The sequence below is a fragment of the Meleagris gallopavo genome, chromosome 19 (genome assembly GCF_905368555.1).
Source record: "Meleagris gallopavo chromosome 19, MGAL_WU_HG_1.1, whole genome shotgun sequence".
Classification (NCBI taxonomy): Eukaryota; Metazoa; Chordata; class Aves; order Galliformes; family Phasianidae; genus Meleagris; species Meleagris gallopavo.
The window spans coordinates 1,392,181-1,419,980 of NC_139422.1; the positions used below are offsets into that span (position 1 = coordinate 1,392,181).

A 27,800-nucleotide genomic window follows, 5' to 3' on the forward strand; every position below is an offset into this window, starting at 1 on the left:
TCATGCTGTGAGAGTGTATTTAATACTGATAGAGGAGCCTTGCCCTGGGATGGAGTGATGAAGGTAGTGCTGGGCAGCCATGCCTTCCTCCAGCCTGCCTAGCTGCTGTAGAAGATGCGGACATGCTGTGTGATGTCCCCGCGGCACAGGGGACAGGTCTGTAGCCGTTTGCAGCAGGTCTGGCAGCAGCACACATGGCCACAAGGCAGGAAAATCATCTGGGCCTGTGGAAAGAGGGAGCAGAAGACATGAACAGTGCTGCTGTACCATAATCTCAGCACCACCACACTCAGACAAAGTACAGGAAGAAGCTAGAGATGATGGGCAACACCTACAGCTTTCAGAGTGGCAGACAGTGGCAGCACCCTGAGCCCCTGCACTGTGCAAAGAATGAAAGTCTGAGGAAGAGCACTGCCCAGTGCCACATCCCAGCTGGCCCTCACTCACCCCTGCTCTGGCAGCACACATGCTGGGCTCTCACCTCCTGCTCCATGCAGACAACACACTCTGATTTCTTCTCATCCCACTGCAGCAGGGGAGCAGTGGGGACCACAGAACTCGGGGCCTCCTCCTCAGGGGCGCTGGGTTGTGTGGCTGCAGGGACTTCAGCATCCACCGTCCTCAGCAGCTCTGCAAGCACAAGCAGAGGTCTGAGCTCGAGGAGAGCTTCCATCTCCCACCCACTCAGGAGCAGCTGCATCCCACGGGAGCTCAGTGCTCTGAGAGTCAGTGGTAACAGTGCAGCACACCCTGCCCCTCCCACAGGCACACAAACCTCCATCAGCTCTACTTCCCATAGGCAGGCATCTGGTCCTGCAGATCTCCCATCAAGGCTCAGGTACCCACTGCTACCACACAACATGTCAAGGAGCAGGCAGAAAAGAACTGCTGGTACCTGGGATTGTCTTTGCCACAGCCAGGATCTCCTGCGCCCGTCTGAGGATGGCACGCTGCAGGCCAGTCTCTGCAATGCCCATCTGCAGTGCAAAAGGAGGGCTGTCAGCACTCAGATGAGAAAGCACAGAGGGGGCTGAGAAAGGAGACACCTCCAAGAGAACAACGCAAACTCTTTGGCCAGGCAGGCAAGACCTGTTCATGTCAAGGGAAGAATCTCCATCAGGCATCAAAGCTGGAATGAAGGAATTCCCATGTGCCCTCTGTTGAGCTCCAAAGTGCATCTGAGGAATGCTGGAAAGCAGAGCTAAGCTACAGCTAACTCTGCAGGTGCTCTGGAAAAGCTGTCACCTGCTTAGACAAGGCACAGAGTAGCATCAGCACCTCCCCCTGCACAGATGTGGCTCACCAGGAGCACCAACACTCCGTCCTGCAAGATCTGCTGTGGGCACAACCATGAGCACGGCTCGGCAGGGTCAGACGCAGTGCAGCGTTGCCCTGTGCTGCTTATCTGCTGCCTCGTACCTTTTCCAGGTCACTGGCAGTCATGGTGCTGAGCACTTCCAAGGAAATTCGATGGTGTGCAAAGACAGGCACATACTGTTCAGCTGACAGCTCGATTAAAAGGTTCACCAGCTGCTTCTCCAAGCCCTCCTCCTGCAAAACACAAGGCAAGCTCTCAGACTTCGCTCTGGAGAAAAGGTGTGGGGCACACTGCTGCCTGACCATGCATGGCAGCAAGGACAGGCAATGCACATAGTCCTGCTCTCAGGAACAAGGCCATTCTAGAAGCATTTTGCTTCCACGAAGACAGTAAAAAGCCCAACAGCCAAAGGAGCTCCGGCCACTTATGAGCGAAATTCAGAACAGCTTGGTTTTGGAAGAATGAAACACTGCAATTTTGGCACCTGATGTCTGCAGCATCACCTGCTCTGCCAACCTGAGCTGATACACAGCAGGGCTGGAGCTCAGAGCAATCTTTCTGGGGCTGCCCTGCTGCTGTTCACAGCACAAAGTCCCTGGCTCAGTACTGTAAAGCACAAGGCAGCCAAACAGAGCAGGCAGCCAAGCAGAGCTGTTCAGAGGTTTGGTTGAAACAAAGTTTTCCTTCCTCTGCACCTGTCAAGCAGAGCATTTTGTTAGTATGCACACTACAGTGGAAGCAATAAATGCAGCAGCAACCTGGAGTTTCAGGGAGAGTGGCTTCTGGTTCAGCAGGCGCTGGTACTGGATCAGCCAGTAGTTCTCCTGTTTGGTTTCACTCTTTGCTTCCATTTCCAACTGAAAAACAAACTCATTCACTCAACAGCCTGAGATAACATAGTAAGTGCTATTTAGAGCAGCCTGAATTGTATGTGTAAGGGGAAATCAGCAGCCTGGCTGTGTAGGGCTGGCTCAGAGGACTGCCAGGCTGGCCCACTTTGATCCCCACATCCCACACCCTAGAACTCTGCATCCCTCTGCTCAATTGCCCTATGTACTAAAGCCCAGCCTTTTGAAGCTGTAGAGGTATTCAGAATTACAAGGCCACACGCAGACACCCAGTAGGCTCATGCTCATTCTTTCCTGTGATTTCCCCAGAAATGGGAAAGATCATCCCCAGGTGAGGGAAGCAGGGGACATTTCAGATAACAGTGCCTCACGCTGCACCACGGACTGGAGGTAACCATGCCCCAAGAGCTTACATCAGCACCTTCTGAAGTCTGAGGCTGGACACAACCACTCAGAGCCCCTCCCTGCTCTTCTTTATCCCTACGCTGACCCACGGATTCTCTCCCTGCACACAGCCTTTGTGCTTACAAAGGCTTATGCTTTGTGCTCATCTACAGCCCAGAATTAGGGGCCTTCGTTACCAGTATTTGTTGCAATTCTTCTTCCCTTTGCTTCTTTTCTTTGAGCAGCTGCTGCAGCAGGTAACCAAGTGCTTGGCGTTGCTCCATGATCACCCCCTGCAACAGAAGGACTCTGGCATCCATTTCTCCAGACCACAGGTCTGCAGGAAACCCCTGCCCTGACTTCCAGCAAAGCACTTACCATATACCCAGAACAGTCACAGCAAATGTTAAAGTCCTGTGCTGCATGGGCCGCACAGCACAGTTGAGCAGATGGCCTCAATCCTCTCCTTGGCATGGCAAGCCTATTTCTTTTGGTCCTGCACTGACTATTCACCAGTGGTGCCAATCCTCAGCACACACCGAGCAGCCCCAGACCGTGCTGGCCTGCAGCAGCTCTTCATCACTGCACTAAAAGTTCATTCAGTGGCATCAGAAGTGTTTGTGGTCCTCCTTAATGAAGAACCACGTGAAACTACATCTAGGAACCTGCAGACAGGAAAAGGAGCAACCAACAGCAGCTGTGGATTCCCTATCAGCACTGGTCTCTCCCAAACCAACCTTGCAAAAAATAACTGGTGCAAACACCTCCCTTTCTCAGGGCTTTTTTTGTTGTTGTTGTTCTTCTTCCTGCTTTCCTGTGATTCACCAAGCTCAATAGTAAAGCACCTGTATTTTATAGGAGGAGCAACAATCTGCTGCACAAACATGACTGCAGGAATACTTCTGCCAAAGCACTTTGTGGGCACTGCCTGAGCAATAAGGGCTCAATGGCAGCAGGAACTTTTGGGCTGCAGACCACCAAGCAGCAGAGGGGATGCAGGCAGATGAAGCTGTCTAAAGTTTGCTCTCCTGGTGTGCAGTGGTGTAGCTGCAAACATATTGTGCCCCAACAGACACACAGATAGGGACTGGAATACATTCTCACTTTCTTGGGCTGACTAAAGAGGTGACCTAAACTGGGGAACAGTGCACACAAGGCAAAAACTGATGCAAAGGTGTATCAACAAAATTGAAAGCCAAGCTGCTTAAGCCAAATGTGAGATTTCTCAATGTGTGACTGCTGATGAAGTCAACCCAGTGAATGGTGGGATGGTGGGGTGGAAGAGCCTAGGAGTCATGGCCTAGAAATGAAGGAGAAGAGCTGGCAGCCACTGTTGTTGGGTATTTAAAACCAAACACGACATGTGAGAAGACATGGGATGCTCAGCAGGGATTTCTGGGACAGCCAACAACTCCATTGCAAAATCCTTCCCCACACAGCAAGCCTACAGCTGCCCACTTCTACCGAGGCCAGGTTACTTGGTCCCTTTCCTGCAATTCATCAGGAAGTTTAAAAGCAGCAACAGTGTTTCCACATCCCCATGACAAAGAGGGTTTTTTGGTGTCCTGGGGTTAAGTACCCTCTGACTAAGCACAAAACCACCAGGAAACTGCAAGAAGCCAGAGAAGCAAGTGAAGCTTTTGCCATCCCAGAGCAGAGAGAGGGTGGTGGGGCAGTCCCAGAGCCCTACATACCTGCAGCGTCTCTGTGTCCAGTTCTTGCCTCTTTAACTCCAGCTGTGTCAGCTGCAATAACTCTGTTTCTATTAATTTAATCTAAACAGAAGATGAAACATTTTTTTACTGACATTTGAAATGATTTTAATTTACACTCTTTCACAATGAGGTCTAACTACTGGCCTTGGAGGGACAACACTGCAGAGCTGCCCATAAGCTTGGGAATGTGTTAGTGCCCTACCTCTCTGCGTGCTCTGCAGCTCCTCTTTGTCTCATGCCTGAAGAACTGCCTCCCACTCTCTACACTAAACACCTGTTCAAGTCCAGAAGCACAGTGCAGTCAGTTTGTCCAGCCAAACCCTGCAGCCATTCTGGAAAGCAGCTAAGTGTTATCAGAATCCTCTTAGCACCAGTGTTCAAACTGCAGATGGATTGGGGGCTCTGTCACGGCTCCCAGCTGCTTCAGCAATTCCCATCATGATACATGCTCTTTCAGTCATGGTAACTGAGACACAGAGAGGTGAAGTGAGCTGCCCAAGATCCCACAGCAAAGCCAAGAAGAGAGCCCAGCTCCCCTACCAGCCTGGCTATCTGTTCATCCCAGGCCATGCTGCTTCCTGTGTGCCACCTACCACCAAATTCCTGCTGACACTGAGGCTTTGTGCAGGCTGTACCTACAGCCCCTGCCCTACAGGATGCTGGTGGGATGGGTTTCAATAGCAAAAGGCCCAGCTTATGGTATCAAGAAAGAAACTCCCTTTATTTACAAAGCAAGAGCAAGCAAACTGCTGGGCTCTTACTGATCTCAGGCAATGGAAGGCTGTTAAATTCATCTTCTAGATTGTCTGTGCAAAATCCATAGGTTTTAAGCACAGTGCAAAGGTTGGTCACCAAGTGACTGAATATATCAAAGTTTGAGCTTATCTACCAACTCCAGACCTGAGACTTTTCTCCTAGTATCAGATCAAGAGAGGGAAGCAACTGGAATGCTGTATCAGAAACCAGCTACCCACCTCCACACATCAATCACTGCTACCTTCCCAGCAGCTCTTGTTCTTCCCCTGACTATTTTGTTTCACCTTTTGCAGAATGTTGCTCAGAAAGGCAGGCTGAGAATGGGAAAGAAAAGGTGAACTTATGGCTCAAGGTGCAGTTACAGTGTGCTAGATGGAGATGCAGTGGACTCATGTGGAAACAACAGCCCTACCAAGGAAACCTGAAGGAAACTGGTAATTGCAATTGCACACCACCCCTACAGAGCCAATACAGGTCTGTCCTCTACTGACCACTCTCCAGCATTTCATTCAGAGCAGTTTTGAGATGACCAAAGCAATGGCAATCCTACAACTCCACAAATGTAAAATCTGCCTTTATACTCTCTCCTGTGGTACTGGGAGACTGTAGTTTATCTCACACTGCACAGTGCTTTGTTACAGAGCTCTCAGCAATACAAGAACTCTCCATTTCCTTCCTGCTCTGTGCTCACAGCACTTTGATCTTCCTCTTAAGGATCTCAGCAAATGATGAGGAGCTGGTTGCTCTTTCCTCTACTGCTGACTCACCTGGTTCCTGATCTGTCTGTGCATAAGATCCTTCTTCACTTGGAGAGCTTCAAAGGCAGCTTTCTGCATCTCACTCTAAGGGACAGACAACATTCTGCTTAGTGCAGATTGTTCATGCAGATGTGAACGGTCTAAAGAAAGCCTGCTGCCTTGCAGTGGCTCAAGTACAAATGAACAATGCTAACTCTGCATTACAGTGCTCACATTACAACGTGACTTAGATCTGACCAGAAGGTAAAGATCTCTGACCAGAAGGTAAAACCCTCCTTACAGAATGACAGAAGTTACAGTCATGTTCTAACACACACCCTGAGTGCTGTATATGAACCCCACCTCCCATTACAGCAGCACTGAGTACCCAGGCTGCTAGGTTTGTGCAACAAGGCATGACTTCCCAGCACCTCTGAAAAATGAGCTGAAGAGGTCTTGGGTTCAAAATGAGGTATTCAAAAGCAGAAGATGCTTAGAAAATGCATCCCAAAGGCATCCACAGCTTGACCAAAGTCACCCAAGAAGCCTGCCAAAAAGACAGGACTTGTCAAAACTCTCTCAAATCTTAAAATCCTCTGCATTAATCATCACACCACTTTTGCTTCCCATGGTCTGTGCTGCTGTCCTGTATGAGAAGTTGCTGTCTAGTTAAATTATAAACACATTTTTCTCTCAGATACCAAAGCCAGTTTCTTAGAACACCAGTCTCCAAGTTAAACCAATAGTGTTCTATAAAACAATTCTTGCAAACAGCCCAGCCCTGCAACTATTGCTCCCACACCTGTCACTCTCAACTCTGCTTTTGAATCCTACTGCCTTTCTTCAGTCTCTCCCTGCATGCAATTTGCTCTCTTGCCTACCTGCTGCAAGATCTGACTAACAGCTTTGTTCTGATCCATCTGTTGCCAAGCCAGGATTTGCTGGAACTTCTGATCCATTTCAGCCAGGCTGCAAGAAAATATATTTGTCAGAGAGTTACTGCAAATCCAAACAGGGGCCGTGGTTGCCCCAGCAAGCTGCTCAGGTGATGAGTTTGCACATCAGTGTTCTGCACTGGAAAAGCTGTGCTGATGAAGGTCCAGACAGCGGGGTCTCGAATTCCCTGCACTTGCAGGCAGGACTGTGTCTACTCACTGCCCTCTGTTGGGCAGAGCACGGGTGCACAACGTTAATTCTGTTGTCAGACACCTCCAGATTAAATTTCTCACATTCTTGTAAATAAAAAGAGCTAGAGTTTTCTTCCTTTATAGCAGTGTTCTACACACACACAAACGGTGCCCACATAATCCTTAAAGTCCAGAGGATTTTTAATATTCTGTGCCTCCTTCACATATTTCAAAATGTGAAATTTTTAACTGTTCTGTTGTAAAACTGTTCAATTCCACCTGGCTCATCACTGCTCAATTTCACTGCTCACAGAGATGGAAATTTTCACACTGGCTCCTGGAGTGACACATCCCAGCTTGCATGTCACAAGGTCTCATAGCTCTGTGGGCAATAAAGTCCACAAGTTCCATTTTTTTCTCCTAATTTCTCAGCTTGCTTCACTTTCCCAAAGACCCTGCAAGAAGGACCACATCTGAGAATAGAGCCTTCTTTTTAAGAAAGAGAATGTGACTGTAACTGACCATGAAGAACCTCAGCCTGCTCTGTAATTTGTCCAGTAGAACTATGAAAATTCCACAAGAGTGCAACAAATGAAAGGTTCTAGCTTCCACTAGAGGTTCTGCACCATAATTATCATCTTCTCCATTAGAAGTTTTTTTAATACGATGGAAAAAGAAACATAATCCTCTAGACAGTCCTAGGAGGCTCTGTGCTACAGTTTGACACTGACTAACCAAATAACAAAAAGATCAGTCTAATTTCATCCTCCATACTTAGCAGGATGTATAAGGTAGAATAAATGGTATAAAAATGGTATAAAAATGTGACAGTTGCAAAGCATGATTAACATTTCACATTCTCATGGTTAGAAGGTGGTTCATTTAACCATGCTTCTTTAATTTGCACTGTCACTTGGTCACTTGGTCACTTGCTGTCCTGCTGCTGCAGAAATTCCTGGCTGTTTACATGGGAATCACACCAGAGACTGCTGGCAAGAAAGGAACTTTACAACAACAGCATCTCCAGCCCCAGAGATCTCCCAGCATACCTGGAGCAGGCCTGGCTGACAAGGTCTTGCCGACGAGATTCATAGGTCATTTGGATGAGCTTGTTCTTGTAGCTCTCAGCCAGCATTTGTTGCATGGCAGCTAGGAGACAGAAGTGCTGTCAGTCTGTATCAGGAGCTCGTCTCTGGAAGACACTAATCTGCCACTGCTGCTAGAATAACTTGCAATTAATAGGGCCTTTTCTCTCATTTCAACCTGTTCTCATTGTTCCCATCTCATTCATTTATGAGGAGATTCATTCAGCTGCAAGAATTGTGGCTATTTACTGGAAAATCACATAAATAAATCCTACTCTGCTTGCATCTCTTCAGTGTTTGGAGAAGCAATATCAGTGCCTTAGACAGGTTACAGCCCTGTCTGCACTGCTGTGAACCATCCACTCCTGGGGTGATAACACACACATCATTTCCAATGTAATCCCAGCAGATTCATTCATGCTCACAGTGAGCAGAAATGGTTCCCTTGTGGCATTGTTGCTTACCTCCTAACATGCCTCCTGCCTCACAAACCTAATCAGTTAACATCTGCTTGGTACCTCTAAAATAGAAAGTACTTTGTGTGCACATAGGATGCCTTACAATCAGTTTCAGACTGCTTGTGCAACACTCTCTAGCTATATCAGGGGCACAGCTCACACCTGAGAATCAGCAGTGAGTTGCAGGTGGGAGCACTGACCAGCTATGGCATGTGTACAGTGCTACCCCCTTCCAGTCTGCCCTACTGCATGAAGCAACAAACAGCAAGAATGTGTGTGTAGCAGAGCATCTCCCACACAGTAATCACCTTTCAGGGCATCTCCAAAGGAACCAGGTCTTTCCAGTAACCTCCTATCCCAAACAGTTATTTGGACTTACAGGCCACTTCCCTTCTGCGCAGATGCTCTGTCTCCTCCTGTGTGATTGCCATCAGCTGTTCCATCCTTATTCTAGCAAGCAAACAAGAATAATTCAGCCACTCATTCAAAGAAGCTCTATCTCACTCCTCTCACTCAGCTCAGAACCCAAGGCTGGGCAGATTCATCAAGCAACCTGTGCAGGAAAGCCATGTGCTCATCAGAGACTCAAAAGTCGCAGCGATTTCTTGGAAAGGGTACTCTAAGTCTATTAAAAAATAAAATTTTCCCCAAAACCATGGGAACAACTGCTTCTTACAATGGAAAGTTCATCCCAGAAGACCTAACAAGGATTGGGAAACCAGCTTCCTTCTCTTGAGGCTTGAGGAGCACTTTAAAGCTGACTGCAGCGAGCACTGCCACTAAAAGCAGGAGCCTCGTCTCCCTCCCGCCTCCCTGTCCTTGTCCCAGCACAATTACACACACCACCACTTAACCTTTCAGGAATTGGTTTGACATAAAAACTATCTGCCATACAAAGAGAATATTTTTCAGCCAGGTCAGTTTACTCTGTCACAGCACAAACACTTGATGGAAGCAGGGGGCAATATAAAAGTAGAGGAGAGTTGCAGAAAACCAATTTTAGGGGCAAAGCCAGATCAAAATGTTGGCTGAATGGCAGCAGTGAGTTTGGTGTATTCCTCCTGTACACATTACTGTACCACTTCTATTAGTGCTTTGCTTTCCAACAGATTTCTCTTGGCCCTTGATAGTAGAATATAGGGCTTTGTTCCCAAACTCCTTAGCTAGGACCATTCTGAGATGAAAAGGAGGTGCAATCACCAGCCCACAGGGTGTGCCAGATTGGGTAAAACCAAGCACATCTATCTTGCTTCCAAGTGACCAGAATCAGCTGCTGCAGCCAAAGCAGCAGGAAACCTTTCAGTCAGCAAATAAGAGAATGACCCCTCTGACTTAACATGGATTCAAACTGGGGACTCTGAATTGAGGGTCCCAAAACTCTTCCTTGACCGTTTTCCCAAAAAATTCATTTCAAGGTTACTCACCTCTCATTCTCCAAGGATTTCAGGATGTCTGAACTTTGTTTTTGCCTAAATAAAGATAAAACAAAAGGTTTTCATAAGGCTAAGCAGCACATCTTACTCCCCGAGTAAGCAGAAAACAACTTTGCTTCTCACACACAGAAGACCAGACTTTAGCAGGCGTGTAACCTTGCACCAGCACTACAGGAGATCCAGCAGACCCAGATCAGTGCTCAAATATGTACCTTCCAGAAGGAGCACTAAAGAGGAACACTAAGAACTGCTGTTCAAATATGTAACTTCCATGAGGAATTCAAATTTTTCCACACCACAAAATTTTAAGCACCCACAAAACTTCAAAAGCACAGATGTGTGAAATATTCTTCTGAGGTGCCAAATTCCACTTCATTTAAGTGGGATTTTGGCAGTTCAGCAACTAACACTCCATCCACAGACACTGATCCTGTTCTGCTAGAAGTAGCAGCTGGAAAAATGGTATTTTTATTTGCAAATCTATGAGCACATACTTGAGTGCAGACAAACTCAATGCAGCTAATACACATGAGAAGGGAAGAAACAACCATGTCCACAGCAATGACAGCACAGGTCTGTACAATTCCACTGCCTTAGTCTGTACAGCAGAGTCTTGTAGGGACAGTTTAGCTCTGTAACCAAGCCTGCAGGCCTTTTGGGGAGCTCTGCCCAAAGGCTTGCATGCTGGACAGGGACCACAGAAGCAACATGCACTCACTGCACTTAAGTCTCAGGACTGACCAGCTCTGTTAAAACTCAGAGAGGCCAAAATGAACAACTCAGAGCACGACATGAGCCCCCAGTGGACAGAGCTCACTGCAGGATGTCCTGTGACTGCCTCACCTCTGATTGTCCTCTATCAGCTTCTGGATACGGCTGGCAATGCCTTGCTCTGCTTGCTTCAGCTGCTGCAGCAGTTTCAGGCGCTCCTCCTCCAAATGGCGCTGGTGCTTTGTCAGGCCCTCCTCCAACCTCATCTGATCCTAGGCCAAGGTAAAAGAACCAAAGGAGAACGTGGTCAGTTTAGGAAAGGTGGTGTCTTGTACTGGGCCAGATCATGGAGGGTTTGGTTGCAGTGACCCAGGCAGCTCCTGGGAAATGTTATAAAAAGGAGAACTCTCATCAGATGGGGCAGCCTAAGCACAAAGGAAAAGAATCACTCCAAGGTGCTTCCAAGGAGACGTTGAGAATCTGTGAAGTCAAGCAATTATGGATGGGAAAGATGAAAAAAAGAAAAAAAAAGTGCTCCAATTTGTACAATCAAAACAGCCACCTGTCAAATAACCGTTACAGCATCCCTAATGACCCCAAGAGAGAAAGCAGAAGCAAAACACTGAGGGCAGTGAATGAGCTGCTGTCTCCAGAAGGAAAGTTTCTGCACACGTGGACACTCGAAACACCACTCTGTCTGTGGCAGCAGGCACAGCCCTAGCTCAGCAAATGAGTAGGGGTTGGAGCTCCTGCCCAGAAGAGACCTACCTCTCTTACTGTCTGCAGTATCTCATCCTTCTGATTGTTGATCTGCTGAACAAGCAGTGCGTGTTCTCTTTGCCCCATGTTCAAGCGCCGCTCAAATTCAAGCTTCTCCTGCATTTTTTTTTCCTGAGAAGAAAGATGAATGCCAGGAATCAGCAGTGTTGGCTCTGCTCCTTCTCAAATAAGAACAAATTCTGGCAATGCAAAACAAGGCACATTAATCCCCACAACTACAAGCGTGAAAGCCAAAAGGCTTTGACTAGCCAGGAGGCTTTACTAAGGGATGGAAACGTTCTGTCCTTAGGAAACCAAAAATTGTGAGGCAGAAGTTGCTGTTCTCTTTATGACAACTCCTTGCAATTCCTTTCATAGTCACAAAACCAACACCTCAAGGCATCAACTCATATAACAGAAACACAGGGAACTTCTGCTTCAAGCCAATACAAACACTCAACACTAGGAGTGAAATCCAAAATTAAGGTTGTGTTCAGCTCCAGATGACAAGGGGACTCTTGTCTGAAGACAACTGAGTAAAGGGAAGCAGCCAGCTAGGAGGTCTAGGCAAAGGGACAAAGTAAGCCACTTGACAGGAGCTTACGTGAGAAAAATGGATTTTGTGTGTGTGTGTTGCCTCTACACAGAGCTCAGTATGGCTGTCCCTGCATCTGCCCACCTCATGTGAAAAGTGACTGAGTGTTCAGCACAGAGAGGCGAGCAAAAAGCTTTCTGGTGTAAAAGCTTCCAGATCCAACTCTGCAGACAAGGATTAACTTAAACTGGAAGTGATCACTCGAGACTCCGCACTCATCAGCTGTATGTGTCAGACAATACAGTCTGTAATTTCCCCATGCTCCCACTTGTGCTCTGCAGTGAGGAGTGAGTGGGTTTTGAGGATGTTCTGCAAGGTCAAGATTCAGTTTTGGCTGAGAAAAATAGAAAACAAGAAATAGAGGTGGTCCCACTCTCCAGACAAAGCATTTGCAGGGGTTCACCCTTACCTTCCTCTTCTCATAGTCTGAGAATTTGTTCTGAAAAATAAAAGTATCAGGAGATATTTACTTCTAGGAACAATTTTCTATAGATATCATTAGCCCACATTATATCTTTCCCTAATTGTGTAAACACGTAAACCAAAGGCACATTAAGATTAACATATCCCCAAAGTCCAGTCATTCATGTTTATCCAAGGCCAGAGAAATGTACTCTGTAGCTGTCAAACAGCATGAGAATTAACAGAACTTGTCATAATTACAGGCCTAGCCTCACCTTTCCCAGGTAGGGCTGGAAATGTCCAGCACTTGGCCGTGAATCACTAGCTATTTTCTGCACTGTTGTTTTCAAGATAATGATTAAAATTAATATATCTCAGAAAATACACACAATCATAGAAAAACTGGATTCAGAAGAGATCTCTGGAGGTCCGTACTCCAACCTGCTACTCATAACAGCACTAATATCAAGGTCAGATCAGATTGCTCCTTGTCCCACCAAGTTATGAAAATCTCCAAGGATGGAGGCAGTTCTCTGCAACATATTTTCTAGGAGTCAGACATGATAACATTATTCCCAGCTGCCCAGGGAGGAGACGAACCACCCACACCCACGATGCCATGCCTGGTTCTGGTACTGATGCTCTCCTGCTTCAAAATGACAGGTTTCACTGGGTAGGCAGTGATGAGGAATGATGTGCAAAGTGCTGTGAGATCTGCTGGATCATCTGAGAGACAAATCCAAAACTTGCACACAGCTTCACATGCAGTGGAGCCTCACCTGCCACTTGCTCTCCTCCTCCAAGTATTTGTGCACTGTCCCATCCACTGATGTTCCTCCTCCATCACTCTCCAGCTCAGGGAGCACGTACTCTGAAGGTGGGTAGTATGCAATCCCACACTCTGGAAGAGATCAGATGCAAAACAAGGACATTTGGTGCCTAAAGACCTTCTGACAGCATGGCTGAAGGTCGGCCTATGTGTGAGACAGCTTCCAACTGTGCTCTCTCTCTCTCCAAGCTTAGATGGTATAAGAACTAATGCAGATCTTGCAACAAGAAGCTGTGAGAAGAGATAGTGCCATCCCATTCCCACCAGGAAGATGATGAAAGCACAGCATGGAGGGAGGAAGCAGAGAAGCTCAGAATGCTGCTCCCATTTCTAAAATCATAGGAGAGGATATCCTCCAAAAACAGGCTGAGCATTTGAAGCTGGCCTACTCAGAGAGAGAAGCTTCCTGTACATGAACACAGGCATATTCATTCTGTGGGGCTGCAAAAGATAATTTACTCCCACTCAAATAACTTCTGACAGTCCTTTTCTTTCAAACATTTAACATAATGCACCTCATCTGCATAAAATCTCTGCCAGGCCTTCCTGTTTGTATTAATTATAGTGTTTATAAATTCACAGTCCAGTGTTTTTTTCCTCTGAGATTTCAATCTGTTTTCATATTTCTTTAAGGAAAATATCAGCCCACTGGCCCTTCCCTATAGAAAATGAGATTAGAAGGGACCCACTGAGCCTCTCTCCTTATCCCAAGGCAGCATCAGCTGCATCTGGATGGTTCCAAAACCTCCCATTGGAGAAAATACAAGTGGGAAAACAAAAGCACAGAGAGATGCAGGGACTTCACTCAGGAAGTCTCTGATCCAGCTGTCCTGATGTTTTAACAAAAACATTCTGAATTTCAGTTTGACAGTGAGAAGCAAACCTCAAGGAAGGACTCCTATGCTGCTGTCTGCCAGCAAAGACTCACTGACACATAACAACTTGACCTGCCTGCCCCGTGTGCAGAGCATCAGAAACCACCTGAAACAGAACCACCCTCACGTTTGTCCTTTGTAAATACAGTCTTTGAACAAGCTGAAGCACCTAGTTAGAGCCCAACAAAACCCTGCAAGCTCTCACCAGCATTCACACACTCTTCTCACTTACCTTTGCAGAGGAACTGCTGAATGGACTCTGTACCTGCACTGCAAATATCAGGTGATGGGTAGGTCATGGAAGAAGCATCCAGGGTCAGTGTCTCCAAAACAGAACACACAGAGCTCCAAGTTATTGTCACAGCCCAGCCAGAGTCCAACTGTTTCAAGCCTGAGACCCAGGAAAATAAACTGCAAGATTTAATTTGTACCCCATAATAACCAAGCCACAGAATCCTGTCTCTTAGTATGTTAATAGTGCTGGTGTTCTATAGGACTTCATAAAAAAGGTGGAGTAGTGGATGGAATATTTATGTCACCCACATCTAGTTGAATTCCTGAATTTATTAAAAGGAAAAATTACTGAAAGGGAAATACATTAAAGGTAGATCACTTTTGCTGGTAATAGAACCAATTAGCCTTGCATGTTCCCAAAATTTCACTTACAGTGTGATAATTTCACATTACCCTGAAGTCTGCCATAGACACAAGGCTGTAATGTTCTCCTGCTGGGTGTCTGACAACTTTCAGAGGTGTGGTGACTCTGCTGTACCTTATTTAGGAACTTCTGAGCTGGTCCCTCAGTAGAACATCCACCTCATGTAGACACATGTATTTTGTCTTTAAGGACAAAGCACTTCTCAATCCCAGACACTGCTGTGTGTTGGAGCCCTTAAACATGATTCATGGAAGGAATGGCTATACAGAGGGTACATTGCCTCCTGCTGAGAAGGACTTAGCAGGAAGACCCAGAAAGGAACCACTTCACCAAACACATGGGAGCAAGCTGCAAGCTGACCCTACTCTCAAAGCCTGCCTACAACAGAAAAAAAGCCTAATGTTGAGTCCTCAGATCAGGATAGCATTTATTCTTGTCCTCAGTGCTGGTATCTGAGTCAGCTCTGTTGCCTGACACTTGCACAGTTTAGTACTGACAAATTTGGCAGCCAGAAAGTAACATCCCCATAAAAATGCTGGTGCCTGTATCATTTTGGATGTGCTCTCCAGGGAGCCAGAAACCTACGGAGGCTGACAATGAGTCAGAGATCTATTAAGGCATCAGAGGCAAAAACCTCATCAGAAACATTCAATCAGCTCAGACAGAACCAGCCTGAGTGGAAAGTATCTGAGTTAAATTGTGCCCATGGACTCAGTTTGGACTCTAAGAAGCAGCCATAGCTGAAAATATTTGGAGGCTTATTCCCTACAGATCACTTTTGCTGTAATTAAACCAAAAAGACCAAAGCAGGTGAGCACGCAAAACTGATTTTAGACACTATGAACCACATATACCCTACCTACAGTCCCCTACAGCGAGTGCCATCCAAGCCCTAGAAATTCACTTTTTAAGCTGAACTTATTATCATTGAGCAAGCAGGAAGGACAGCAGCCTGCAGCAGAGTAAGCAGGCAGCACAGGCCAGGCAGACAGGCTGGCTGGGTGCATACCTCCAGCGTGCGGATGTGAGCCAGCACTCTTGGCAGCTCCTGCAGGAGGTTCTCACTGATATTCAGAGTGCGCAGACTCCTCAGACCACTCACTGTAGCAGGCAGCTCCCTCAGCTTGTTGCCTATGGAGTGAAAAGTCATTTAGTAATACACGGCACCGCTGAAGCAGCAACCAGCAAGCTCATCTACTGGAACACCAATCTATATTTGTAAGAGCCTTCTGTGAGTTATTTTCTGTACTGTGCTGGACGGATGGGGGTGTTATGGGGTGTGGTAAGACTGCAAACACTGCACTGCCAACAGAGGTAGATGGGACTCAAGATCTTAGAGCTACTAAGATCTTGATCAGAGGGCTGGAGCACCTCTCCTATGAGGGAAGGTTGAGGGAACTGGGCTTGTTTAGCTTGGAGAAGAAAAGGCTGCAGGGAGACCTCATTGTGGCCTTCCAGTGCTTGAAGGGAGAGGATAAACAGAAGGGGGAATGGCTGTTTGTGAGGGTGGGTGATGATAGGACAAGGGGAATGGTTTTAAAGTGAGACAGGGGAGGTTTAGGTTGGATATTAGGAGGAAGTTTTTCCCCCAGAGGGTGGTGAGGCACTGGAACAGGTTGCCCAAGGAGGCTGTGGATGCCCCATCCCTGCAGGCATTCAAGGCCAGGCTGGATGTGGCTCTGGGCAGCCTGGGCTGCTGGTTGGCGACCTGCACACAGCAGGGGGTTGGAACTGGATGAGCATCGTGGTCCTTTTCAACCCATTCTATTATTCTATGATCTACTTGCACACAGCCCAGCTGCACAGACCCAGAAGTGCTTCCACAAGCCAAACCAGCTGCAACAGATTCAATCTGCCCTTCATTAGGACAGTATTTGTAACGTGGGATGTTCCTCCCTTCAGTGTAAGTATCAGAAACAAGAGAAAAGAAACTGAATGTGGGACTGCAAATTCAATGGTCAGAGACCAGATGGATATAGCTAAAAGCTGAGCTGCACTTCTGAGTTCCTTGCTCTTCATCCTCTTTCCCATTTCAGCAGCAACTGTCTGTAACAACACCTCTTTTTGCTCCCAGATTAATGACACAGTGCCCCAAAGTATTCTAAAAAGGTATGTTTGTGATCTCTGTTCTAGGGCTGTGCAAACCTGGAAGGGTTAAGTGAACAAGCTCACAGGACTGGGCTCTGGGTGCCCAGCTCTGAGTCTCATGCTTCTGGAGGAAGACTTGTGTGCCTCCAGCCCTCGTGGCACCTCTCAACACACAAGTGAGTCAGCTTGGGTCTGAAGTGCTGGCTACATGCAGGCACACAAGGAAGCTTTCAGCTCTTGAGATCAGGAATGACCCAACAACCTGTCCTTGGAAAAGGGGCAGTGGGATGAAAGGAATCATCGTTTCATGATGACTGTCTCATTCAAGAGCCATGAGTTGAACCACACAGAAGAAAATCAAGGCAGACAGTGTGCACATTTGTTAAGAAGCAGTCAAACAACCCTAGTTAATCCTAATAACACGGGAAAATTTGGGGAATTACTTTCTACTTAGATTTCTCCTGCCTTAGCAATTATTTGAGTTCAAGTCTGTCCTACGTTCTTGCTTAGTATTCATAATGGAAACCATCTGGTGCCTGCCTTGGTTCAAAGGTATAATTACTAATGCAGCTCAACACAACCCAGAAAATAAATAGTGTTTTGCCTGCAGCACCAACACGAAACATGTCATACCTTTCACATTGAGGACCTGGAGCTGGGCAAGATCCCCTATAGATTGTGGAAGACATTTTAAGAGATTCCTTTCAAGGTTTAGGACCTAAGATATCAATAGAAAAGATAATCAAAATATTCTTTACACAAGTCTCAGGTCTTCACTATATCTATGCAATTGGGACTATTCTGCAGCCCCGGGAGGCAATCTAAAAGTAGTTTTCTAGGTTACAAAAACAAAAATGCTTTTAGAATGAGTCCTTAATCATCTGCCAGGGAAAAATGTACATCTGTTAATACTGTTTGGATCCACAGGCTGAAAACACAGAGTTGATTTCCTAGACACCCTGAATCCAGGGTACATCTAGCTACTGCATGCATCTGCAAACAACAGCCAAAGCAGGTGCCGAATGCAGATCCATGAACTGGAAAGCCAAGAATACTTGCCCCCCCAGCCACACTGCCCCAGCTCACACAGGGAGCAGATGACTGAACAGCAGTGATGTGCATTCAGAGCTGCACCTCAAAGAGAGGGGCTGAAATGCACTATGACACACTGAGCTGAGTTCTTGGAATGTAATCACACCAGGGAGAATGCTAAAACCTGGACATTTTAGGAAATTAACTGGGCTGCAAACTACAGCTCTACTCACTCACAGCTCTCGCTTGGCAGTGTGAGCTATTTGAACTAAGCAGGGACCATAGAATTCAGTACACTCTTCTCCTGATCTTTCTCCCTGACAAGCCAGCTCAACACAGCAACAGTCAGATCAGTGACACAGATCTGACACCCTGAGGACCACCATTTATATTGTACTTAACTATAAAACAAACAGCAGTAAAACCCCACCTTCATGCTGTCCCCTAAAACACCATTTACAGAAACTTGGGATACAGCAGATCCTTTACCTGAAGAGATGTCAGCTGACCAATATCAGTAGGAAGTGATGCCAGCTGGTTGTCGTGCAGATCTAGAACCTGGAAGAACAAATAATTTCACCAAACGGTACTGGGGAAAGATGTCGTGATGCAAAAATGAAAGGTTGTGAATTATTCAGCAATGAAAATTATTTCTTCCCAAGAGGGCTTCAAAAAAAGTCTGAAGTTTTCCATGGGATGGGGGCACTTCACTCCTGCAGGTCTTTTGAAAACTCTAGACTCTATACATTGATAAACAAATGGGTGACCAGGGAAAGGAGTGGCACCACGGGAACTGTCCCACAAAACTGGACGAGCCAAGTGAGCAAATAATCTCCATGAAAACAGGAAGACAGGAAAAACATTTTCTGCAGAGTCTGTGGGCTGAACTGCTCCACAGAAAGACAGAATCACAGAATGGCCAGGGTTGGAAGGGACCTCAAGGATCACGAAGCTCCAACCCCCTGCCACATGCAGGGCCACCAACCTCCACATTTCATAGCAGCCCAGGCTGCCCAGGGCCCCATCCAAGCTGGCCTTGAACACCTCCAGGGATGGACGGGGCATCCACAGCCTCTCTGGGCAGCTGTTCCAGCACCTCACCACTCTCTCTGTAAAGAACTTCCCCCCAACATCTAGCCTCAGTCTTCTCTCCCTCAACTTCAAACCATTTCCCCTTGTCCTGCTGTTATCTCCCCTTTCAATGAGTTGACTCCCCTCCTGTTTGTAGGCTCCCTTTAGGTACTGAAGGCTGCAATGAGGTCACCCCACAGCCTTCTTTTCTCCATGTTGAACAAGCCCAGCTCCCTCAGCCTGTCTTTGTAGGGGAGGTGCTGCAGCCCCCAATCAACATCAGTTGGCCTCACCACCAGTCTCATCCACATTCAAGTGATCCCCCAGGTTTTGTAAACCTACAAAAGGGAGCTGTCACATTTTGTTACCACTTTATGGTAACAACAGTCAGACAGGAGGATTTTTTGGGGGCTAATGTGTTTTAATGCAGCTAGAATGACTGTTAAAAGTCACAATTACCTTCACAGTTATGAGACTCAGGAGGCTACAGGACTTGGGAACTAAAGATGTAAGGTTATTTGTATGAATAATCAGCACCTGAGGAGAGAAAAACCCACTGAAACATGAGCGTAAGAGGCAACACAGCCTAGAATAAGACTTTTGCTAAAACTTAATTGCAGAGGTTACATAAGATTTTTATACCTTATTCAATCATCTAAAACAGTGAAATAGTAAATGAATTGTAGAGGTCAAATATTTAATATTAAACAGAAGTTTAGTTATTTTTCATGAGAAATATCATTAATTAGGTTAAGATAGAAATCATCATCTCATCTTTCATGACAGAAGCACTAAAGCACCACAACAGATTAGTTCTGCCCAAATTGTTCTCTAAGTAGTATCATACAAATGGCCAAATTCATCACAAACAAACTCCTCCAGAAACAAACAAACAGCCAAAAACAATCATCTCAAATACAACAGCAATATTCATGCACAATAATAGAATTATCTACTTCAGGAACGTATCATTACCTTTTTCTGCAAGACTTTACAAGTTGCAAAGGCCCCATACGGAACCTAAAAACAATTAAAAAATGGTCAGGTCAGACTTCACAAGATATTATCTTTTCTAAGCACTTTACAATATCCACCTGTAAAGTCTCAGTAATTAACTTTAATGAAAATGCACATGATATTAACATTACTTAACACTTGTTTTGCCACAGGATGCCAGTGCTGCCTGGTTAGCTTCCATGCCAGCAGCTTGCAATGGCTCTCCACAACATGACAGCAGAGCAAACAGCACAGAACAGAGCGTGGCTGAGACAAAAGTCCAGACCCTGAGTGACTTAATATTAAATGCACGGATGACTCAGGAGCTCAGACACATTTTCAGCTAGACATCATATAAATGTATTGTATGGTTTTGTAACCTTGACATACCTGCTCCAGTGGGCTGAGTGACAGAGGTGAGCAACCGAGTGTTCTCATGTGGGCACCTGAGCATGCTGGGCTTTGCAGGAGATGGGCAATCAGAAAAAGGATATGCCAGCAATTTCAGCCCATGCTCTGAGCACTATCATCCATTCTGCAGAATGGAACAGGTTTTGGCTAAATCATTGTCTTGTCTTTAATTTTGGAGTTAATTTTAAGACCGATCTCATGGATCACTTTATTTACCAAAACTACAACAGCTAAAAGGAAACAGCAAGACAGAGAGAGTTCTGTGGTATTAATCCAGAAGGAGCAGCTCAGGATCCAAGACCAGCTACAGCTGTCAATGGAGCTACACCAGAGCACACCCTGTGCCTGCAACCCTTCTACCCAGACTGGCTTACAGCCTGCCCCACACAGCTCACAAACCTACACACAAGGTGCCACTGGCTTCTGGTCCTGGAGCAAAACTTCCCAAAGTCTCACAAAGCCATATCACAGTGCACAGTAGGCAGCCACACTCTCCCAAATCTCTCCTCAAAGAGCAGTGATATATTCATTAGCCTGCTTGCAAAGGCATCCTGTGACAAAAGGTTACACAGGTACAAACACTTCAGAAACACAGGGCAATAAATAAAAACTGAAAGGAATGGGCTTCTGCTTAGCAGATTTGCATGGCTGCCAGAATGCAAAACTGTCTAAACTGAAGGCCCATCCATCTGTCACTACCACTCGTACTCCAGCAGCCAGCTTGCTTCTAAGTTAGTTGGCTCCAACACCAGAAGCCAAGCTGGAAGTGAGATTTCCATCACTAATCAGCAGTCTGGAGCCAGGCATGTTCACTTATAGAGAAAAATAAGTGCAAGCAGTAAACTTCATAGAGCACTATGGTGATAATAGCTAGCTTTTTGCAAACATAAAAATAAACATTCCCTTATGACTAGCAAAACTAGGCCAGGAGGTCCTGAGGTTGGGTCCTCCCAAGGAGTGTCTGAGGTCACTCTGCCCTTCCCATGCTGTTAAATGAAAGAGGATTCCCAGCACAGAAATACTGTGGAAGCAACAAGTAGGACAGCACAATGTAAGGAAGAGGCCTTTACCTCTTCCAGAGAACCAGAGAACATACAGACAGAGGAAGAAGTGGCCTGGGCACAAGGCCATTTCTGTACCAAAGCTCACAGACATGATATTAAATCTGGTGTTTGCTATCAAGTAGACTGAGAAATCAGACCTGTCAGCTAATATTGAAAGTTCCAGAGAACATACCTCTAACAGCTCACATTTGGAGATGTCAAGAACATCATCGGCACCAGCCTCTTTTGCCTGGTAAGAGAAGATACACATCCAAAGAATTAGAACATGAAGAAACGAACAGCCTCCTGCTGCATTTTGGCTACACTACTCAACTGGCTGCTCTTGAAAGAATCTAATTAGAGTCTTCTGCTGCAACTACGCAATTCAGTGAAAAAGCCAGGAACAAAGGGCTTGCTTCTACAATTGCAGCAATCAGAAGCAACCAGGAAACCAAACTGCAGAAATTCTCTCTTTGTGCAATAAATGAATTTTTGCATGAAGAACCAAAGCATATCCCAGGCTGAAATATCAACTGAAAGCTACAAGAAATGGAAAGCTGGACTCTCGAGCACCAGACACATGCTTGCTATGAACTAGTGCCCCGCCGGCCTTCACGGCACCTGCTGTGCCATTGGCAGGTCTCATTCAGACAGTGCATCTTCTGAACTGTACACAGAAACCAAAGTAACTGCTGTTGTATTTTGCTGGAGGCAACTTTGCAGTGCAAGGAGCAAGAATTTGCTGCTTCCACACAAAAATGGTTTTTCATGTTCATATCAGCCACACCTAATGCAGCTGCTAACAGCAGTGGCACTGGACAAGTCTCACTGTGAGTAGCATTGTGTCTATCTTCTTAAATAAAAGAGATTGTATTAGGCAATAAAGCCTGCCTGTCATAGTGCTTCCATTAAGTCCTCAGAACTGCATAACCTGACCCAAGGCTAAGAATGCAATACAAAACTAATCCTACAACACTCAGATTCAGCTGTCCCTCTTCAGCCCCACAGGAAGCGGACAGAAAACCTACAAACCAAATAAATAAAACTGTTTTCATTATTGCTGTATAACAAAGCCTTACTTTCCAAACTACCTTACTGATGTCCAACAGCAATAATATTAGCATTCCTAAAATGCAGCTGCCTCTAGGGTAGAACACAGAAGATCCCTCATGTCAGCACTGGTCCGCAGCTCCTATGGCAGAATAGGTGAAATAATTAAAGAGAAGAATGCTTGGAGAAAGCCAGTTTTATATCTGCAGCTGCTGTAAGGCAGTAGTTCCACCACCCTGACTACCACGACAGCAATCTGCTGAGAATCTGCCCCAGAGGATCCTGGCAGAGACTAGCCCAGGAAAAAACATATCTTTGAGACCTGATGTTGAATTAATGACTGCTCTTTCTGGATATGACATTATTTCTCCTGAACATATGAACCACTCCAAATGTCACGTATCGGTGGACAAATCTCTAGGGATTAAGAGACACCAGAAAAACAGGAAGAACTAAGGGAAATAGAGACTTGCACCTCATCAGTAAGTCTGCAGTTCTCCACACTTAACAAACTCACTGAAGGCACCACCTGAAAACAGGCAGTATAACCAGAGCTGTCTTTGAGGTGCCCCTCTCCCCAGCTGTGTCTAACAATTAATTCTTTGAAGGGCACAAAGAGAAGAAGTAAGAAGAAGCAAAGGAGAGGCACACGAAAAACCAGGAAAGGGATGTCACAGATTTCTTGGTAGGAAAAGCAAATTGAGAGATACAAAATAGGGAAGTAGCAAGGAGAAAGGGTGGGAAGTCCTGAATGTGGGGTGGCATGAGGTGGTCTGGAAGGTGTGATGTGGAACCACAGAAGAAGAAAGGGATGGAAGTAGCACAGAGGGAACATGTGGAAGGAAAGGCAAGAAGAAATCAGGAAGGCAGGAATTCTCTGACATACATCGGAAAGGCAGCCTGCTAACTTGGATGAGATCAGTAACGAGGCACCTGGGACTAGGTACAGAGAACAGAAGTGACATCAGCATTGCTTACCAGGCACATTTGGTATTCAAGGCGCTTCCGAGCATCTTCACTGGGTTTCTTCTTACGGAAGAAGAGTGGCATCTTGAGTTGTGACTATAGCTCTGTCTGAATGGCACACACTATCAGCATAGATAAAGGCAGATGGCTCTTGGAGCATGTGAAACCCCGACTACAGAACTGTGCTCTAATAAGAAAAACAAAAAAAGAAGAAAAAAAATCACTGCTGCAGCAATTGTCTTTGTTTAGGCCTTCCTTTGGCTTGATCAAGCAGAGCCCATCACACCTCTGCAACGGAAATGACAACGTGAGTCATGAAAGCACTGATGAACTTCTGAGACAGGTGGACTGTCCTGTCATTCCTGTGCAAGGTGCATGAAGGCAAGCTGAAATGTGTACAGACAGGAAAACACAGGATGCAATCCAGGGCAGAATTAAGAAGGCGGTGCCAAGAAAGCAGGCACTGGGGACAAAACCAAACTACTCAACTGAGAAACGATTAACTCTAACACAATAATGAGCAACTGTAAAATACTATAGAGTAAATCTAGGCTGGAAATGAGACAATTCCTAATTTTGAGAGCCTCCACCTTGCAGGGCAAGAGAAACAGGCAGGGCCAATGCAGATCAGAACACAGGGGACTTGGGAGGGGACTTTGCAATTGCTGCCCTCTGGCAGTCACACAGCCCGTGTCAGCTGCTTCCAGGGACACCAGATAGACTTAGGGATCAGGGTGTCCAACCTCACCTTGCTTTGCTTCTCAACTCCACTGTAACAGGTCATGGCCTCGAATTTTAGGGCAGGGATTATCTTGAGGTAAGAAAACACTTGGTTCATTGGCATTTCAGACAGAAGCTGCTGCACAGCAATGCTTTTCCTATTTTAGTCACCTAGTGAGATGACGGGATTCTGCTTAAACACCTACTAACTTAAAGTTAGGTTTTTCATACGCTTCGAAAACCAACCTATTTTCCAAACACCAAATTACTGCCCACAAAGCCAAAATAACCTCCCTGCTGAGAAACTTTTCAATAAGTTCAGACTTAAATACCCAAATCAGGAGTTAGGCTCTACGATCCTTGTGAGTCTCTTCCAACTTGGGAGATTCTACAACCCTGTGAAATGCTCACTGTGGCCCACTCTGTTCTCCCTCTGTGTACCACTCACTGCTCACCACGGAGTCATCACTCACCAACCAAGGCAAACCAGGAGGACAGGCCAGAGTGAAAATTCAGATGGTTAACAAGAAGGGAAATTCATGGTCAGGAATTACAGTCAGGAAATTCAGTAACACATAACAAGGAGCCATGAACACAGGTTAAACATCGCAGACAGGAGTAAAAGGGGACTTAAAAGATAAGAAACAACAGAAGGATGCTTACAGCAAAGTAACGATAACACTGATGACCTTAAGCACAGCTTTATCCCTTCTTACCTACCTCTGTTACGGCCACGTACTTCCATCAGTCATGTGGACAGCAGACAGTTAATTCAGTTTTCACCCCAAAACTGCAAAAGCTGAAGGACAGGCGGCTGAACAGAGAAAGAAACGTGTCAGGGCTGCGAGGAGAAACGAACAGGAGCCATCTGCAGTGGGCCGGGCACCTGCAAACCCTGCATCCCTGCGAACTCTGCATCCCTGCGGTGCTCAGCTGCTTGAGGAGCACCCACCGCAACGCGCCCAGCTTCCGCTCAGCGAGACCCCCCGCCCCTCCTGTCAGCCACCACAGAGGCCCGCAGCCTCAGCACCGCCGCCGGCCCCAACGCGACAGAAGCGGCAGCAAATCCCCCTCCGGCTCCGCGCCGCCCAGCCCCTTCCACAGCCCGGCCGCGCTTACCGCTCCCCGCTGCCATGACGCCCCGTCCCGAGGCCTCCGCACCACAGAGACGAAAGGCCAGAGCGCCCCCCTCCCGCACCATAGAGTTCCCCGAGGGTGGGGGAGGAGAGGGCGGATCACAAGCTCTCGCGAGATGTCGGTGCCTATATATATGTTCCACGCACCACCTCCGGTCTCTCCACCACTTGCTGGGCCGCGGTTTTTAGCATCCGCTGCCATCCGCGCCGCCCGCCGCCGCCATGCCGCCCAAGTTCGATCCGACCGAGGTGAAAGTCGGTACGTGTTGGGCTAGGGGGACGGCGGGGCGCTGGGGGAGCGGGGATGGCGGTGTGGAGCTGACTGAACGTTGCTGTGTCCGTAGTGTACCTGCGCTGCACCGGCGGGGAGGTCGGCGCCACTTCCGCCCTGGCCCCCAAGATCGGACCGCTCGGGTTGGTACGTGTGGGGTGCGGGGCTGGGCGGGGGGTGCGGGTTCAGTCCCGCTGCGGTGCGTGGCTCTTTGACTTCATTCGTGGAGGTTTTTCTGATTGTAATACGTGGGTTGTTCTCAGTCTCCCAAAAAGGTCGGTGATGACATCGCCAAGGCTACGGGGGACTGGAAGGGGCTGAGGATCACGGTGAAGCTCACCATCCAGAACAGGCAAGCGCAGGTACTGAACGCCACGAGGGATCGCGCTGTGGTGCAAGCGCTGGGCGCAGCGGGCGCTGCTTGCCGCAACCACAGCAGCCAATCCCGGCAGGGTCGACTCAGCCCTTCATCCTTCCGAGGTGGATAAAATGAGTGCCACACGTTGTGTGGGGTCTTCTGGGAAGACCTGGGTAGGGAGGAAGTGCCCGATTCTTCTGAGTGCAGTGTGCGTGTGAAGTGTGGGGCTGCAAAACAAGGGAAATGGAGATCTGAACAAAGCCCTTCTGAGCCGGTTCTGCAGCCACCCGCCACTATACCTGCCTTGAATTCAGTGGCTGGTATATTCCAGTGGTGAGCTGAGAGCAGCCCCAGCCCAGGAAGCAGTGCTCTTCTGGCTGTGGGGAGTCCTGTGCCGAAAGGCTGGGAACAAAGTCCTGTGCTGCAGGAGGAGGCGTGTCATGGGGAACAGAAAACTAAGCCCAGGCTTTGTGTTATCTGCATGCTTGGGTGGTGGGGAAAAGAATGAATCTCTTTTTATTTAGATAGAAGTGGTTCCTTCTGCCTCTGCTCTGATTATCAAAGCTCTGAAGGAGCCCCCCCGTGACAGGAAGAAGCAGAAAAACAGTAAGTTTTGTTCCACCTTTTGTTCTCAATGTCATTTAGTACTGAAAAAACATGCACCTCGTAGCTGCTTAGCATGAACTGGCAGACAAGTACCAGGGGGCTTTTGGGGCAGCAGCATTTCCTGAAGTGTAGCACGCAGACAGTGCATACGTCTTCAAAGTGAGCAGAACAGCCACCCGCCACTGTACCTGTCTTGTAATGCAGTGACTTGTATAGTCCAGAGGTGAGCTGAGAGAAAATGCCAACCTAGGAAACAGAGTTATTCTTTTTCTTGTGGGTAACTCTGTGCCGAAGGCTGGGAACAGCAGCACTGATCACAGTCCCAGCGTAGCTGTAACCTCATTGCTCTCTGTGTGATCTGAGTGCTAGGAATGGTGTTTTTCTGTTGGAGCATGGGGAGCTGGAAGTGCACTGTGCTTCAGTGAACTTACTGGTGCCATTGTTTTGCTTCACAGTAAAGCACAGTGGCAGTGTCAGCTTTGATGAGATAGTGAACATCGCTCGGCAGATGAGGCACAGATCTTTGGCTCGAGAGCTGTCTGGTAAGTACTGACCTTAAGGAGTGGGACTGAGTCTTGCTGTGTGATCTGAGTGGCTCAGGCTCTTGGCTGATCCTTGGGACAATCTAATAACTGGTGTGGTGAAGTTCCTACAGCTTGTCTGTGCTGACACTGAACAGGTGGCTGTAGCAACATGTGAACAACCTGGTGCTGCCAAGAGCGAGCATCTTACTGCCTGGTGAAGGCAGTGCCAGCTGCAAGGGATGAGTGCATGGCAGGGCTTAACTCAGGGATCCTGACCTGCCTGGAGTACCTACTGTCATAATATGGGGCTGAGTAGTAGGTAGCACCCTAGGCACTCAGCTTGTAGCAGACAGTGCTTTCTGAAGCTTTCTGTGAACAATACCCTCTAGCTGGCTTAGGCTGTGTGCTGCACCTTTTGAACCAGGTGACTGCAGCCTGCAGACCACCAGGTAGGTAGCATGGGAGGGCCAAGGCAGTTAGGAATTGGGCTATCTAATGGTTCTTCAGGGTTTTCCTTTGCTAAAGCTGTGTTTTCCAACTGCAGGGACAATTAAGGAGATTCTTGGAACTGCTCAGTCTGTGGGCTGCAGCATTGATGGCAGGCACCCACATGATATCATTGATGACATCAATAGTGGTGCAATTGAGTGCCCAGCTGTAAGTATCCATCTCTAACTGAAACTGCTGTAATTAAACTATTTACTAAAGGGCTCTCTGCTAATGAGCTGTATTTTCTTCTCTCAACAGAGCTAAGTGTGGAAAAGAAGTTGCCATCTGAAGGTTCTTACATCTTCTGTAACACCTTAAATACTTAATAAAACACCAGGCTGTCTGTAAG

At 47.0% G+C, this 27,800-nt stretch overlaps 2 protein-coding genes and 2 non-coding genes across 8 annotated transcripts; 3 read left to right on the plus strand and 1 right to left on the minus strand.

Annotated features, from left to right (window-relative positions):
- LRSAM1 (leucine rich repeat and sterile alpha motif containing 1) lies at positions 1-25,324 on the minus strand. 5 transcript variants are annotated; one of them, XM_085239669.1, is made up of 27 exons: positions 25,187-25,324; positions 24,788-24,881; positions 23,360-23,534; positions 22,423-22,523; positions 21,525-21,581; positions 19,857-19,901; positions 19,341-19,418; positions 18,300-18,368; positions 17,412-17,496; positions 15,700-15,821; positions 14,265-14,355; positions 13,108-13,229; positions 12,336-12,365; positions 11,341-11,463; positions 10,705-10,844; positions 9,853-9,897; positions 8,808-8,878; positions 7,935-8,034; positions 6,640-6,727; positions 5,789-5,863; positions 4,245-4,325; positions 2,748-2,843; positions 2,077-2,175; positions 1,420-1,551; positions 896-977; positions 482-630; positions 1-224 (listed from the first exon to the last, which is right to left on the minus strand). In XM_085239669.1, the coding sequence occupies exons 4-27, from the start codon at positions 22,453-22,455 to the stop codon at positions 99-101; spliced, it is 2,139 nt and encodes a 712-aa protein (XP_085095795.1). In that variant the 5' UTR covers positions 22,456-22,523; positions 23,360-23,534; positions 24,788-24,881; positions 25,187-25,324; the 3' UTR covers positions 1-98. The 5 variants fall into 5 exon arrangements, with proteins under 5 accessions (XP_085095795.1, XP_085095794.1, XP_003211230.1 ...); XM_085239668.1 differs by having other exon boundaries at positions 22,411-22,523; XM_003211182.5 differs by lacking the exon at positions 22,423-22,523.
- RPL12 (ribosomal protein L12) lies at positions 25,304-27,799 on the plus strand. The gene is made up of 7 exons (XM_003211181.4): positions 25,304-25,462; positions 25,548-25,621; positions 25,738-25,836; positions 26,357-26,438; positions 26,894-26,980; positions 27,507-27,619; positions 27,710-27,799. The coding sequence occupies exons 1-7, from the start codon at positions 25,426-25,428 to the stop codon at positions 27,713-27,715; spliced, it is 498 nt and encodes a 165-aa protein (XP_003211229.1). The 5' UTR covers positions 25,304-25,425; the 3' UTR covers positions 27,716-27,799.
- LOC116217302 (small nucleolar RNA SNORA65) lies at positions 26,119-26,246 on the plus strand. Its single transcript, XR_004161690.1, has one exon. It is a non-coding gene; the product is annotated as a small nucleolar RNA SNORA65 (small nucleolar RNA).
- Positions 26,614-26,745, plus strand: LOC116217310 (small nucleolar RNA SNORA65). Its single transcript, XR_004161698.1, has one exon. It is a non-coding gene; the product is annotated as a small nucleolar RNA SNORA65 (small nucleolar RNA).
- Position 27,800: the final 1 nt, after the last annotated feature.